Source organism: Struthio camelus, chromosome 1 (assembly GCF_040807025.1).
Source record: "Struthio camelus isolate bStrCam1 chromosome 1, bStrCam1.hap1, whole genome shotgun sequence".
NCBI lineage: Eukaryota > Metazoa > Chordata > Aves > Struthioniformes > Struthionidae > Struthio > Struthio camelus.
The window spans coordinates 8,209,213-8,226,151 of NC_090942.1; the positions used below are offsets into that span (position 1 = coordinate 8,209,213).

At 46.2% G+C, this 16,939-nt stretch overlaps 1 protein-coding gene across 8 annotated transcripts in view; it reads right to left on the reverse strand.

Annotated features, from left to right (window-relative positions):
• FRMD4A (FERM domain containing 4A) overlaps nucleotides 1–16,939 on the reverse strand; it is a 392,727-nt gene that overhangs the window by 136,822 nt on the left and 238,966 nt on the right. For all 8 annotated transcript variants that reach the window (XM_068915809.1, XM_068915878.1, XM_068915663.1 and 5 more), the window contains one exon: nucleotides 2,466–2,531. In XM_068915809.1, coding sequence (XP_068771910.1) covers nucleotides 2,466–2,531 — 66 coding nt within the window. The remainder of the gene's footprint in view (nucleotides 1–2,465; nucleotides 2,532–16,939) is intronic.

The window sequence follows — 16,939 nt, forward strand, 5'->3', positions numbered from 1 at the left end:
GATATCCACAGATAAATACAGCTTTGAAGTCACAGCCAGAGGCTCCGAATTGAATAAACATTTTATTTACAGCTTCTGATTCAGTTCATCTGTGAGATAAGGTAATAATAAAAATAATGCTACCCAGAACTTACAAAGCAACTTTTATCTCAGATCTCAGCACAAGCCCCAAACAGTAAGGACTGGCTGGTGGGATTTGCCCTGGCCAAGTGCATGTTGCTCCTGGAGGGAGGGGGTTGCTCAGGGGCCTCCCTGGAGAAAGCACCACTCACACGAGGAGCAGCGGCACTCTTCTGCCCTCAGAGGGGCAGCCATAAGGCCACCAGTAAGCTGGTGGCTTTGTCTGAGCTTTATAGGCAGGCCAGCTGAGACCTAGTGACCCAGAGCATTTCACCCACCTTCCCAAAGAAGATCAGTAGCACAGGCACAATTTGAATCCAAACATCCTCTTCCTCTGTCGTTGCTCCACCCAAAAGCGATCTATTTACCATCTCCATGAATACAATCTACCAAATAACCTTGAAGAGCCTCATTTAACCAGAAAAGCAGCTGAGATCCCTCAGTGGACAATCCTATGTATATGCAGGCACGGTGCTGTGCAAAGAGCTGGGTCAACCTGTATGTAGCAAAGGTTACTGTTTTTTATGGGCATGAATTTTTCACAATCACCTTCCGGCTTTCCCCCATTCACATGTTATTTGAAAACAGTGAAACGATTTATTGTATAAATAAAATTCAGCTATGGGTCACTTGCAAACTAGTTAGCGTGATTTACAGAGCAATTTACTTCCTATATTGATCACTGGAAATTCCCATTGAAGGTGTGATCAAACACTTAAGACAAAACACATGATATTGTTTCTGCTCACTCATGTAATAGCTTCAGAAATGGATACAGAGCTTTCAAAACCAGTCTCCTCAGCTGTCGGGTTCACTGTGCTTTCTTTCATGAGCTTTCTTGTAACCAAAATGTTATCGATAAAAACCCCAAATAAGCAGACTGGTCAGATTGTCAGCTCAAATAGATGTCCAGAAGTATATTTCAAACTGTGACTATTCTTATTACGAGCAATGCTTTATTAGAGCCAACTCATTTTCATTGAACTAGTAAAAATTTCACCGGCATTTACGTGAAATAGGAATCCAAGTCTCATACCATTCTGATTAAGAGAATTGGTGTTTAAGGACATGCCTACAGGCTCAACATGCAACCGGTCCTGACCTCCCCTGAGCGATCTGCTGAGCCTTGCAGATCCGGGAGCCAGCTTCGGCAGGGATCCTAACCTTGCAGCGACACCGCAGCATCAGTGCGGTGCTTTGGTTAAACTGATCAGTCCTACCGATTTTGCCGTTCTCCTTCTAGCCCTGGCCTAGCTTGTTCACAGCTATTTGGGCAATCCCTGAGTGTACAGAGCAAGCGTATGCTGCGCGTCTCTGAAAGCTGAGGGACTTAGCCCGCTCGGTGACTAAGCACGTGAAAAAATGTTATCCGTTAACATTTTGCTATTGGTGTTTTTTAAGCAACTTTCCAGAAAGCAGTGCTGAAATGCATTTCCTGTGATTCAAGTTGCCTTCAGAAATCCCCATTCAGGTTTTGCCGTTTGCTGGAGTAAGATCCTGCCTGCCCCGAGTTTATCAGCCAACGGCTGGTAATTCAAGTGTGATGGGAAGTTTCATTTCCTGTTTCTTGTGCTGCTTGGCCAGGCCCAGCAGCATTTGTAAAAGAAAAGACATTCTTCTAATTCTTGCTATTAACCCCTTGGTGATCTCTGAGAAAAGAGCCAAAATTGTTAGAAAGGCTCGGAGGAGGGCAGCTTCCATGAGCCCCATCATTACACGGCTAGCACCAGATTCAAACTTTTCCTAATCCACTCCCCCTCCCTTTTTTTAAAGGAATAAAAAGGAAGATGGAGCACAGACTTATTTTAATATATGTTTGTGTTTGCCTGCCCTTTCCACCGCCATCTGCAGGCTTTTGCCCATCGAGGATGCACCGCGTTGGTGGGGGGGCCTTGCTACCTCTGGTGACAACCAGGACAGCTGTCCCACATGGCGGGCCAGCAATTTTGGGTGGCAAGTAAAGACGAGTGAACGAACAGACAAAATGATGGGCTGCAGGTATTTTGGGGAGACATGGCGCAGTTCTTTGTGCTGGCAATCAATGCCTCAGAAAATAGCCAAGTAATAAGGTAGCGTTGTCACAAGTGACCTGAGCTGCTTTTGCATCTCCCTGGTGCCTGGGACTGTGTTGGCACAGCGTAAGGCAAACCATGGCGCGAATAAGCCCCCGGCCCTCCCTGCAGATCCATCCTTGCAGATCCTCTCCCCTCTGCAGTCCTGCCTCCCCTGAGCTCTGCATGCAACCGCAGCGTGATGTTGCTGCCTAAACTCTCTGCAAACCCTTTTCTCCCCCCGGCATCCACAGCTGTAACAAGCCATTGCATTGCTGAACACGTGTTTCCTACCTGAACGAGAAGTTCCAGCTTCCTGTCATCCAGGAGGTGCACTTGGCATCTGCGGCCCTCCGTCATCTGCAAGAGAGAAGAGGAACGTGCTTCAGGACAGTCACTTTACCCACTTGGCGAGCAGGGTGAGCATGCAGCGACCGCACGACACAGCTCCCTGGCAGAAGCTAAAGGCCTTCAGTCACTCTGTTGTTTTCAGCTTTCCCCCCGCCTCACCCCTTCCTTGGCACCAGGAAAAGAAAAGACTGGAAGGGGAAAAAGAAAAATCACCCCCAGTAGCTGTCGCGGAGTGGCGTGTGGTGTCCACTTGGACTCAGCTTCAGGAAGGAGGTTGTTGCAGTGTGAAGAATGGGGCCCGGGAGACTGTTCACAGCACAGAGGCCCTGACATTTCGTACCATAGCCTCCATCTTCACAGCTGCCTTGGCCAGCAGAGGAAACATCCAGACAAGTTTCCAGAAAACTCAATACTCGATAGCAATGATTCAGACATCTCTGAGATAACTCAAAAGGCTGCAACTGAGGCTCCTCCCTGGCATAAAGCTAACGGTGCTCTCACTGGAGTTATACTTGTTTGGGCCCTACTCACTGTAGCTTGTACACACCTGAGAGCTGTCCTCCTTGAGGTGCACCAGAGGACTTGCCCATAATATTACCATCTTGGCCCAAAGGTGTGCTTCCATACTTGTATAGTTTATTTCAAACCTTAACAGGTAGGATACTATCAATAAAACTTTTATGTGTAGAAGACTGTTTCTTCCAAGGTCTTGTAGATTGGGGTGGAAAGAAATACCATGAACCGTGGCCTGAAGAAACTCCTCTACAGTCAGTCAAGGCCTTTCCTGACTCTGTTCTTGCACAGAGCACCGTAAAGTAGGTGTAACTCCAGCTCAGCAAAGCCCCTCAGCATGCATACACACAATCCTAAGAAAGACAGCAATCCCACTATCTGCTAATGGGATATGTACCTTCTAAGCCTCTTTTGCTCTGGGAAATCTCTTCCTCAGCACGACTTAGGCAGCGCAAAGGCAACCCCCCAACCGTCTATCCTCCCTACACTGTCACGCACGGCAAGCCCCCAGCAGCGCTGGTGGCTGCGACCTGACAGACAGCTCCAGGGAACACTCTACCCTCCAGCCCAGGTACATTCCTTAGTGTTACACTGATCCTCTGCTTAATGCAATGCTATTTCTTGCCATGACAAGTCCTAAAGTACTGCCAAAACAAAACAGAGGCTCCTCGAGAGCCTGCCAGGGTGGATACGGTCTAACGTCGCAGCGCACGGAGCTCTCCTGCCTGCACCAATCATTGCTTTCCACCGGCGACATCTGAGCTGGCTTTCAGACCCAAAGCCGCCTTACTGGGAGCTGGGATGTTTGGGCTCAGAGGGTTAACTGAGGACAGCTCTGCTTTCAGATGTGAGTCCTGTGAGTTAAAAATCACACGCTCCTGCAGTTTGACAGTGCCCAACAAGTTCAGATCCAGGAGCAGTCACAGGCACAAGTGAAGGAGACCATTGTTGAGGACAAGTGATTGTTCTCCCACCTCCAACTTGGCCTGTGCGAGAGCCCTGGAAGTCCCGGCTGGTGCTTGGCCTTTGCTGCTGTGAGACATGGCCTGGCCAGGTCCTTAGCAACATCACCCTCGCCCCAGCTATCGCCAGCTCTCGGCGAGAGAGCCAAATCAGCTCTCCAGGGTGCTCCTGTCCTTGTCCTTGCCAGCTCTGTTCCACATCCCTCTTCCTGGACAGACCTAGCCTTGCTCTGGCCCCCGCTTCCTCCCCCTGGTAAAAGCCAGTTGTACCAGCAGCATTAAGGAGCCTCCAGCTGGCCTGACGAGACAGAGAGTTTATTATGAGGCAACTTCAGTGAAAACTAGCTTTTCCTTTCAACCAGCGACTCGCCTCAGATTTACAGCCCTGGACACGTACAAGCCCATGTGGTCCAAGCAGCCTGTACCCACATGGTTACTTACACTGGAATGTCTCTGGAATATCATGTACACTAAATAATATCGGTTTCCTTTTCATTTTCTGTAAGCACAACTGGAACCCTGGTGTTCAAGTCAAAGGAAAGCCTTGTAAAACAAGACTTCTCATAAATGTCAGCCAGTTACTGCCATGGCAATAAATTGTCTTCTTACAAGAGTTTCCTCTGTAAGTTATGTTATACAAAATATTGCTTCTCATAGGGTGCATTACTTGGTGAGTGAGATTTTTCTCTATGAACTCTGTTTGTATTAAATGGTTTGCAGCTTGGTTGTAAAGATATACAAGAGGCTTGCCATCTGAGGCCCTGACAGAAGGAAATTGCAAAATTTCGCCCTTCTCAGAATATGAGAAACCATTAAGTTTTCTATGCAGGACTGTCCTTGAGTGCCACACCAAACAGTGCCATAGATAAAATGGGAGGTGAAAACTCAGAGTTGATAAGCTCTGTTTCTGTGTCTCTCTAGGCCTCTTACTGTCAGACATCTGCAGCATCCCTAAGATGGTGAATGCGCATTGATATTCCGATTTTAATACGAGTATACCCAAGGCAGGAAACAAAGCAGTGACTTGATCACGGAAGCAACATGCCATGACAGAGACAGCAACATAGTCCAGCTTTCCTGCATCATCACGTTATACTTGATCGGTTACAGCAAAGTGGAAGTGAGAAAACTAAAGGCAAAAGGGGGAGTAGGAAAAGCTTTATGAAATGTTTGACTTTCTGCTTTAGCATTGCAGGAAAAGGCTTGCTTTCCACATTAAACTTCTCTAGCTCTCCATAGTTCTCCAATCTGTAGTTCATATCCTCTTAGTGCCTTGGCTGTCTAAAGAAATGCCAAAAGTAAAAGGCCAGTAACGTGAAGCGTCAGAATAAAGTGAAGTGCTATTGAGAGAGCGGAGAGGCTGCATCACCACTGCACGGCCCGATGCTCCTAGCCGGGGGATGGAGACCCAGGACTGCAACCGATGCCTGCCCCAGGGACCCACAAGGACTGAGGGGGAGCCTGTTGCTGTGGAATAGGAGGCTCCAAGTTTTGTCTGTGCTGATACCTTGAAGCTGAGAGGGGCCATAATATAAATGGATGGCAATCTGCTACAGCATTTCTTTTTAGAGGCAGGATGTCCAGCCATGGTGGTTACCACTTCCCTTTGAAATAAAAGAAGCTTTCTGAAAAAAAGAAAAGAAAAGAAAAGAAAAGAAGAAAATAAAAGACAGACTTCCTGCTTTATATAAGCTAAAACATGATGCTTCTTCCCTCCCTCCCGTCTGGTTTATTATTCCAGCAGGTGTCTGGAGCCCACACTATGTGCTTTTTTCTGTCATCAGAGTAATACAAACTTGGCTAGTTTGTCAGAGCAAGAAAAAGGCACAGCGAGAAAGAACTGATTTAGCACAGTCTGTCTCCATGAAAGATGCTGCTTCTGACACTTTGCAAATCTGCTATTCTGCACTATCTGCTGCACTGTGAGGAGACTTTGGCAAGCTCTTGGTGGACAAGCCAAGGAACCCCTGTGTTACCAGAAAAGTGAAATCAATACCAAATCCCTACATATGTGACTGTGGGAGCAGGAGGTAATTAAACAAGAACTCAGCAGCACCAGAGTTTAGATGGAGGAAGTGTACAAAGAGTAAAACGAGGTTCTTCGGCTCCTGAGGTTCTCGCACAGAGAAGGACATGGGAGAACTGAAAGCTAAGAGGCACAAAGGTATGGCCTTCCCTTCACCATGGAAAACCACATCCAAGCAAAGAGAGAAGAAGCGATGGGCAGAGTTGTTAATAGAAGACAAGGACGCTTGATGAGGAAGGGCAGTGTAGGAGTTTGCTCCTGATCACTTGAGTTTCTAGGCTTCACTGTGAGCTCAGTGAGTGACAGCGGCTTCTTGTATCCTCACAGGACACCCAGCTTCCCTCTGGAGGGCAAAATTCAGCTACTCTAACTCCAGAAAGTAAAAAGCCAGGTGTCTAATTTAACTTAACCATCTAGACCCCCTTGTTGATCAAAGTAGAGAGAGGTACCCTGGAGAGACTTCATCCTGTGCATCCTAAATTGAGCAGACATGCCTGTTTCTCTCCATTGACTGCCACGGGAATCTAACTTTACACTACTTAACTTTCAGACTTTTAAAGTTAGAGGATAAAATTCCCAAATCAGTTTATCAGTCGAACGTGCTGCTTGCTCATCTCATGCTGCTTGGTTTTCTCATGCCTGAAGCTGGGCTTTAGTGCTCGGACCAGGAGAACCCTTCATACAGGAGCCAGGATGCTGTATCCACAACAACCATGTTAATCCCCAAATTATTGATGCTTTTCATTAACTGTGAAGAGGTGGGACTGTGTTACAAATTCCTTGGTGCTGGCAGTTCATCCATATGGTAGAGCGCTCCATATTTCATGTGTGAATATAGGCCACATGCACTTCATTGGCCAGACTTATCACGAACTCACATGGAAATTATGCACCAAAATACATAACAGATTTTTTCAAAACAGTTCAGTACGTCACATTCTTCTGAAAATCTGCCACTTATTTTAGTGCCTGCACGTGCAACATGACCCCAGAGTGCTTGAAAAACTGAACGTGAGCGCTTTTAAAAAGTCATATCGTTTATGCACATGGATATGTGAAGACTAGGGATAATATATCTCCAGTACACAAGCACAGATGGTACTTATAAGGCATGTGTAGAGCTGAAGCAATGTGTTTATGTGGATGAGGTACTAGATTCGTGTTCAGGAGACCCGGACTGAAGGGTGACCGTATACAAAGCATGCTCTTTTTCTCTGCACCTTGGTTTCTGCACCTAGAATATTGGCAAAATGCTGACCTCCTTTGCTAAATGCTTTGAGATCCATCGGTGGCAGCATAGGCTGCGCTATACACTCGTTCACTCTGAATATAGGACTGCTACAGAAATGAAGCATCTCTTGTGGGTGTTCACTGGCTCTTCTGGGTCTTACCTGTTTTGTACAAAGAAAGCATGTTCTAGTTACCTGTGTCCTAAGCACCAGATTTAAGTCTCATTTGGAGGCTTCTACCCAAATATTTACATAAAGGAAAGACAGACTGGCAGTTGTGTTGCCCTCTTACACGAACCGTTCTGGTGACGTCCCTCCTCTCTATTCGTCTTTGCCATAACTCCAAACATTGGCTAGGAGAATCCTACAAACTGCCTGTGACACAGCTCAAAAACCCACACCATGCTCAGCTAATCCCTGGATGCAAGGCGTTTTGCCGCTAAATTATCACTAACTGTCCACAGAGCTGTTACAACCAATGCAGCAAAGAAAGACAACAGGAAGAAACGGCTCCAAAGGGAACCTTTCCCTTTCAAAAATGAAAGAAATCCTCTTGGTGAAAGCACCGTCATACTAAATAACTCAAAGGCACCAAACGCAAATGCTATTTACAATGGCAGTTCTATAAATATCCACGGCACGTTTCATTAGCCAGTGACTGCAGAAATAAAGAGGATACCGTGTATTCTTCCATGACTCAAACCATAAATTATAATTGGAGGGTGAATATTTCCCAAATGCTTGCTGCATGTATAGAAGGCAGTTACTGTACTGAATACACAAAAATCTATGCCATTTTGCCTGCTCTTTGGACAGACCCACTGAAAGGAGACAGAGAGAGGTGACAGTCCTCTGATTAAAATAAACTATTAGATTGAACATGCTGCTCCCACTTGATGGCTTCTTACTGACTTCTCATCCTGGCAACTCTTAAACTTGTAAGGAGACAGAGGAAAAAAGCAGTGTGTTTCTGTTTATTTTGTGCATGAAACACTGCTTGGCTTTGCTGAATCAGGGCCAGCCTTGCAAATGGCTGTCTGTCACAGTGACCAGTCCTGTGTTTCTCTGCTTGTTTGTACCCATCTGTTGCCTCTTACACTCGCACACTAAGATCTTGGAGGACAGGACCATTTTTCTTTTTCATTCCACGTATTCATAGAGCATCTTCCCCAGCAGCTGGCTTTGATCAGCACCTAATAAGTAATACTGACAGTGGTTGTGGTGAGGAAGAGGGTGACTCCACAGATGGTGCCAAAGAGTTGACCCAAGTGGCTGAGCCCTGCATGGGTATCTGGGGCCAGGAGCGGGGAGAGGGGACGTTGCCGGGGCTAGCACTGCTCTCAGTGGAAAGAAGGAGCGTATCCCTCACCCAGATGGCCAGGAAGCAGGCTCTGCCTAGTGGATACTGTCCCCAGTGGCTTAATTATTTTTGAAATCCTTTGTTTGTGACTCAATGGGAACAAGCCCTGAAGAAAGAGAACGAGATGACGGTTGGTGCAAATATGATTCATCCTTCCCAGATAGGGAGCCTGCGCACCACCCTGCAATCCCTGTTCTGGCATGTGCTTCAGCATAGTTTAAACACTGCTCATGCCTGCTTGCTTTCCAAACTCAAAGCCCCAGGCTCAGACGTTTCCACTGCTTTCCCTTTTTGCCAGAAAGGGCCAAATTCAGACAGGCTAGTTTCCACCTGAGCCTCTGAGGACAAGGAGACAGTCGTGAAGAGCATGAGGCTGAGGGACTGTAGCACAATCTACGTTGTTTGAATATGGTTCTCATTTCTGCCTTTTGTGAGAATGAGTATTTTCTGGAACAATATTGGAAAGTTTGGTTTGTAATTCTTTTCAAGAGGGAGAAAAATTATTTTAATTTGGTATGAGGCTCATGGCAATATAGGAAGAATAGGTCTATACTGCCTGTCTTATTTACAAAGGTTAGGGACACAGCATATAACCTGGTCTGAACTTTCTGAAATAAGACGGTACGAAAGTGCACATGTTTATCACTGCAATCCATAGGAACCCAATGGACAATATTTTTACCACTTTTTATTTGTGTATGTGATGACTTCCTATTGGAAAGGCTATTTGGTGCTGTGGAGTGGGAGATGTCAGTTGTAAGTTAACTGGCTTTTCCCTAGGAAGGATCTCCCAGCCATACCCTCAGGCATCTGCCATCTTCCAGCAGCACTTCTGAAGAGGAAATAACATGTTTCCAAAGAAATAGGAGCATTCTTCCTGGGAAGGGAGCTTGATGGCAACTTGTACTTTGCAGCCAAAAACAAGGGCTCAGCAGAGATCTTGCAAATGTGGATAGTGGAGATGCAAAGAGAAGTTAGCAGGGCAATAGCTGATGGCTAGATACCAGGTTCTAATGCGGCATGACTTTCCATGTTAGAGAAATGCTCTGAAGCTCTGTGAAATACATGCACAGTAAATAGCAGGAGGAAGGGCCAGAAAAAATATATTGAAGATTATGTAGCATCTCCCACAGGTTTTGCAGTGCCGGTCAAACATCTCACATGCAAGGCCTTTGGCTTTCCTTGTGAGCCTCTGTATCGCAGCCCTTGAAAAATCAATGTCCTTACCTCACAGACTAGGGAAAGCAGATGAAACTACTGAAACCACAGTCTCCTATACAGCTCTTAAAAACCCTCTCCTATTCTGCAGGAAGGGAGTGCTCCTTTCCCTTTTGAGGAGCTTGACACTGCTTGATGGGACCTGGCGTGTGGGGAATCTGCACAACAGGCCGTGTTGCAATGGGGCAGCAGCAAGTGTTGCAATCGTTTCTGCAAACACTCGCTGTCAGAAAGAGAGGAGAAGACAGCTGAAATACTTAGAAAGCAAGAGTCCTCCCCGAGAAGTGAGGCAGACACAGCGGGGCGGACTCTGCAGGAGGAAAGATCTGTGTCGTGTGTATGTATCGCCTGACTTCATGTCAGCCAAGGCGGAAGCGCTCTGTGAAAGACGTGGCCTTGCCATTGTGTAAATGCAGACGGGGGAATGATGGGATAAAAGTTAAAGAGAGCTAAAAGCTGGGTGACCTGGCAATTTCCCTGTTTTGTCTTGAGAGCTGACAAAAGAATTCCTGGCCTGCCGAGGGGATCTTTGCTTCCTGAAGGCTAAAAGCAACACCTTCCAGCCTTACTTAGGCTCCCGAATCACCCAGAAACATCTGCACAGGTTATTTCTCACACTTTCTATAAACAGCAATCAGCAGAAATGCTCTGATTCAGCAAAGCACATAACCGTGTACATAAATCCCTTTTATTTCAGTGTGACATAAGCAAGCATTTAAGTAAATGCTTGTATCAGGGCTAAAATGAAAAACCGTCTCCTACGATCCTTGAGTCCATTTACAACATCAAGCAATAACTCTCAGGTGAACTTTAAAGCTGAGAACGCCACGTCTTAACCTCAAAACACTTGGTACTTGAGCCGTGTAGTTAGAATTAAATCTAATTCCGACACCCCATTTTAAACCAACCAGAGTGTAACTCAACAGACTTTTAAATCATTGCTCTGAGAACCGCTGGCCTCAGAGGCCTAATTTCAGTAATATCCTGAGATAAGAAAGTTCTTTCCTGGACAGGCTGGTTTCCTCACTAGAAGCAAGGTTGTGTTGTTTTATGTCACGTATTGTTTTCTTTCTTAAAAATAATACAGATCTAAATCTTTTCAAATACAAAGGAAACCAGAACATCTTGCACCCTTTCTTCCTTTTGAAGTTGACTCAGAAGAAGAGGGCATTCCCAATGAATACATTTGATTCTTGATACATTTGACTGTTTCTCCTACATAACTCTTTACATTCCCTTTCTTGGCTAGAAAAAAGAGTTGCTAATTTAAAAACATACCTGTTTCCAAGCAGTATCAGCCCCTAGTTGTAAAGCAGGAGTGGAGAGAGTCTAGCAGCTTTAAGACATTTGGTCATAGCATCCTGTGCGCTCTTGAGCTGAGACTGACCCCAAGGAGGTGACGCAGTTTTCAATATGACGCATTTTTCTACTCTACAAGATTCACTGGCCACAGATCTAAGTCTTACAGATTTGCACTTGAGAAAACTGTGCGGCTCCTATCTTGATAAACCTTGACTCAGCCAGTCAGTTAGGCAGGTGGCTGAACGTAGACAACAGCTTCAGTCCAACTTTTCGGGTTAAGAACGTGCTGGAGCTCTTAAAACCTTGCTTCAAAGTGGGATCCTGCAGCTCCCAGCACCTTTTTCACCCAGGAAGCGCACGTTGCTCCTACAGCCCGTCTGCATTTGCCATGTGCTGTCCGTACCTAGCAATGGGGAAGTGCCATGCGTGGAAAAACTAATAAATAAATAACGATTCGATCGGGGTGGCCCAGCTGCTCAGGGCTGTTCCCAGCAGCACATTTGGCCAGGGCTTTTGCGCAGATGAGTTGCAAATGAGTCAAATGAGGCTTTCCATCCTCTTCCGTGGCACTCGCCTGTGCCGCCTAGTAGAGCCAATAGATCAGCTCCCGCCGGGAGCTGACTGCATGCCCCGGTAACAGGGAGAGCTGCTGCCCCATGCCCACCTGCTGCTTAGCCTCTCGCGACTCCTCACGGCGAGGACGCCAAGCTGTTTGCATCGGGCACTGAGGGGCATCTTGAGGTGCCGTGTGCTGAATCTCCTTTGCTGCAAACTTCCAGGTAAAATCCCAAGATAACTTGCCTTGCATGTGAACTTCTCCTGAGCTAACTCAGGCCAGCTAAGCCGTATAAAGAATTCTTTATTTTGTAACTTTTTTTCCCCCAGAGAAAACTTAGCTTCTAGCTCCTAAGCCCTTTAAGGCAAGGATTGTTGTTTCATTCCATGTTTGCACAGTATATGTGGTCCCTAATGCGGTCCAGGGAAATAAATATCCACAGCAGTAATAAAGTGGGATGCTCAGAGGGAAGGAGGATGAAGAATCTCTTGTATGTTTGCACAAGGACAAGCAGTACAGTCCTGGGACAGGTGTTTCATCAGCTTTGGAGCCTAACGGTGTTTTGAACAAAACTGCAATTTGGGAGAGGTCTCATGTCCCTTGGATAGAGCTTCATATTCACTCTGCTTGCTATGTGCAAAAGACATAGTGTGGTCTAAGGCAAAAGGATCTAAATTATCTGCCGAGGGTCTCTTTAGTCATAATGGACTTGCAACCTTGTAGGAGTTACATCAGCCTCTCTGTGGGGACTTCTGATCACCTTCTGGTTCATTCCCTACTATGTACTGCAGCTAGCACTGTGAGTCATCAGCACGATAACGACCCGCATGGCACTAAAGTACATAGTAATAAATTATTTTTATTTTTCCCCAAAATGTTAGAATGTCTATTACTCTCTCCTACGTCTGACTTTTAATTTCTTGTAAGTACACATAAAAATATATTTTTTGAACACTTTCACACTTCAAACATGGCATATTTTCAATGAACTGTTCCAGATATCACTCCTTTGTGCATGCAGACAGGGTGGTAATTACATGAGAAGATCCAAGCCTTCTGGGAAAACATTTGCAGGAGGTTTGGTTTAGTTATAGTGGAGAACAGGATGATTTATTTGCTACTGAAACCAGCATAGTTTGCTGGAGAAAAAAAAATCAATGTAGGTTCATAGGAAAATGACCAAAGTGACCCAAGGCAGTCTAAGCAGTAGTATATGTGAATTATATTTAAAGAACAAATTAAGATTTAAGTCTCAAAGTATCCTTTTAGTGCTCATTGAGTCTATTGTACCTGCTGTATCACTAAGAAGCAGAGGTGTGAGCTGTGATCGCCTTGATCAATTGAGCCAAGTGCTTGGGCTGTGCATCACTCACATATTCTTAATTGAGTAGGTCAATAGATTGCATTAAGCAACGTTATATATGATACACAATAGAAAATACACTTGGAAAACTCACTCCAAACACGACAAAAATTAAAATGTTTCTTAGATTCTGTCTTTTTCTGCATGCTTCCCTGGACCTGTACAAGCAAACACTTTTTTTCTTCTTGAATAACACTGTGAGAACTGTTATTCTTCCAGTGCAAAAATATGTCACTGGGATGTTTCCAGTTATTGCTAATCAGTAACTTTGACATACATCTCATGTCCAGAGCCAGGACTTCGACTGGTGCCCAGCCTGCAGCTGGGTAACTGCTGGCAGTTGTGCATGAACTACAGCAACTGATGGGGTTGGTGTTGGGTGGCTGCCATCCCCGTGATGAGGTTTCACGGGAAGGAGAAGGCCATATGCAGGGTATATTTAGATCAGAAGCAGCTGATTCATCCTCAGAGATGCAGGTGTTTTTAGAAGCAAGCCCTGGCTGCAAAAGTCTGGCTTGACCATTTCTTCTCATTTTGATCTGGAACGAACCCCATGCTGAGCTGAGGGAGCGCAGGGCAGAGCCAAGTTGGGATGGGGCAGAGCTACGACTCCAAGACAGGGACATCTCTCACAGGCGTGCTGTCTGCATGCACACAGTACCCCTGCCGGGTGTCATACCTGCCTTCCCCATGTCCCGATATCTACCAGTGCTGAACACCTGTGTGCCTGGTGTGGCGCAGGGACCGGAGCGGAGACTAGCCCCGCTGTGGGGTCAAGCAGGCGAAACTACCTCTTGGACTCACAGCCCGCATTTTTATACTCCCATTCATCTTCTGAGTAATGCCATGATTTTTGCATTGCCCGTACTGGAAGTGCTTTGCTTGTTACAGCAGAAAGACTCCAGGGACACGGGGCAAAAGTTAAAACTCTGTCCTCTCTGTCCCAAGGTACTTCACAAAATAGCAAATATGGACAGCCTATAAGCTCAGCAAACAGGGAATTGGGATAAACTGTTCTACCTGGGAAAGGCTTTCCAAGTCACACAGTCTGCGACTCACTCCTGGAGGAAAACATAGCAGCTCTTTAATGCCGTGCTGAATCGATGTAGTAGAAGCAAGGATGGGAAGTGCAGAAGGAACTACCTGACCCAATGCCTGCAACCTCAGCAGCTGGGTTTGATACCTTGGCATTCCTGAAGCCCTCCATTCCCAAGGATGCAAAACTCATTTTGGAACAGCCTTCTGCCACATCAGTGATAGGCTATGCTCACGAGTGGGGATGGAGAAAGAGAGGCAGAATCTAGTAACTACATTTTAAAATTCCCCACAGAATCTCTATAGGCACTTAAAAGACCATTTCAGAAAGCATCCTGTATTGAACATCAGAGAGGTAATCCAGGCTCACCACATCCCACATGCACACTGACCACCACCAGCTCTCCCTCGTGCTCTTAGTGGGGTTACGCGTCTCCTTCCCCAGCACCTAGCACTACTCTTGCCCAAGTGGCACCTTTGATGGCTGTATCACCATCTCCTCCAGGCTACAAAGCTTTCCAGGGAGCCACTTCAGATAGTGTTTTTTGCTACTTCTCTGGTCTTTTCTTCAAAGAAGTTCAGCACTGCAAGGGGCTGTGGAAGGAGCCTTGCCAATTTGTTTGTTCTCCAGTGGGCTTCAACACGGTGGCTTGTGAGTGTGCACAAAGCAGGCCCTGCATCTGATTACAAGTCCCCTAATCCATCCGTGCACATTTCCTGAGTGCACATTTCACTGGGAAATGATGGCTTGCAGGCTCTCCAGCAGTACACAAGCACACGCATGGCAGCCGTGTATTGTGATGACGATCACCTTTGCAAAACCCTAACTGAAGATATCTAGAAGAGTTCCCATTTGTACAGAGCAAGGACAAAACAGACTTTTAAACACGCAAAGAGCTCAAACCGCATTCCTCTTTCTAGGACAGGAGCAAAGTTTCACCTTGAGATTTTGTGCGGACTTTAGGGCTGCTCACTTGGTATGGCAGTTTCCATAGCTCTCTTGTGCTATATAAACATGATCTGAAAGCAGTGGGGTCGGGTCTATTGCCGCTCTGCTATCTGCAAAGCAGTTCCTGGCGGGAGCTGGTGTGAAATATTTCAGCTCGGAGGGACGGGATGCCAGCAGCACTGCAGTGTGTGTGGTAAGGCTGCAGCCACGGTAGAAGCCGAGCCAAGGTCAGGAAACCCATACGAGATTGGATTTATTTTGATTGGGAGATCTGGAGACTTCTAAGAAGAAAAAATCTAAACACAGAATCTAAGCCTTGAAGATTGGCAAGCCCCACAGCCATTGTCAAAATGTTACATATTACATGTGGAACTCTGCTTACAAAGGACTTTTGTAGGCCAAAATGGTTCAAAACACTGAATGTCAATCTCTCTTTGGTTCGCAGCTTTCTAGAAGATTTTCAGTAGGCTCTTTCCCAATGAATTTAAGTAAAAAGGAACAACTCCTCTCCCTTTTTGTGGCTTCAAGGACTTTTCTGAGGATTGCTAAACTGAGTCACATCACACCCCACCCATGCAGACAAAGGATGAAAAAGACATTTTGGTACCCACTGCTGATGTTTTCTTTAGGGTGGGACACAGCAACTGTTCAATACCGTGTGGAAACATCACACAACAGCTCAGGACAAGAGGAGAAGGAAGTACTATCTGATAGAAAAGAAAGCCAGAGGAAATTGTAAGCAAGAAAATCATTGTGGCCGGAACTGGAATTTGGACCATCCCACTCCTAGGGTCCCCTTTGTGCTTTAAGGCTGAGCTCCCACTCCATGGAGAAGCAAGCAGGGTAAGAGTATCTGGTGCCATTCAGGGGGCTGCAGAGGGATTTAACACAACCACAGAGCTGGGATGCACTGGGAAGGGGAAGGTACAACATACTCTTCTTGTACTTATTTTGACAGGCAGCCTATTGGAGCCAGATGTGGGCAAAGAATAAACCTTCAGGTTCCTTTTGACCCAGGAGTAGGTGGAGTGCAAAGGTGACTTGGAAAAGAGGGAGGCAGAATCAGATCCTTTGTGTTTGCCATTCATCAACTTAAAAGTGCTCCCAGCAACTCAGAGCTGATCAAACTCCCCACTGGAGCCTTTCCTCAGTATCCGATCAGAGAGAAAACCACTAAGAGTCATTTTTGGTCCTTAATGGGATTCATCTCCAGAGCAGAAGACAGGGACTCAAACTCTTTGTGCAGCCACAGGAGATCATTTGTGGCTTTGTATGAAATGGGAGAGACTGAGATTTACAGGAGGGTTGAGGGTTAAGTTATTGAAAGTCTGGGGTAACAAGAAATATCAAGGGATGTTATCAGTTGCAGTGGTCCCCAAAGCCATGTTAAGTAACCTACTGCTGATTTAAGGAACCATATTGCCTAGGAGAGGCTGGGGCAAACTGGGGTTTGGAGCTCTCACTTGCTTTCATGGCTCACCTCGGAGCACTGCCTCCCACCAGCTCCCCAAGAGATGGGGCATTTCTGTGAGGCTTCCAACTAGATGGAGATTTTGGGTGCAGCTCAGAGAAACAGGAGAGCTGCTCAGCTCGAGTGTCTGTTGTTTCACGTGGAAGCCTGATGATACCGATGGTCCCCAAGAAATAAGCCTGAGCGGGGCTGTACATCTGCCTTTGCTTATCCCAGTGATCCAGCCTCTGCTTAGCTTGTGAGGAGTGGGTCAGGCAGTGCCTTACCACATCTTCAGGGAACACTGCCAAGCCCTAGCCCCAAATCTTGTTCATCTTGAACTGACACACTCCTTTTATACCTTCCTTGTGTGTTTCGCGTCTCTCATAATCCATGACCCTTCCTCCTCCTTCACAGTCCTGCCAGATTTGGCCCCTAGGGCTTCAGTGACTCC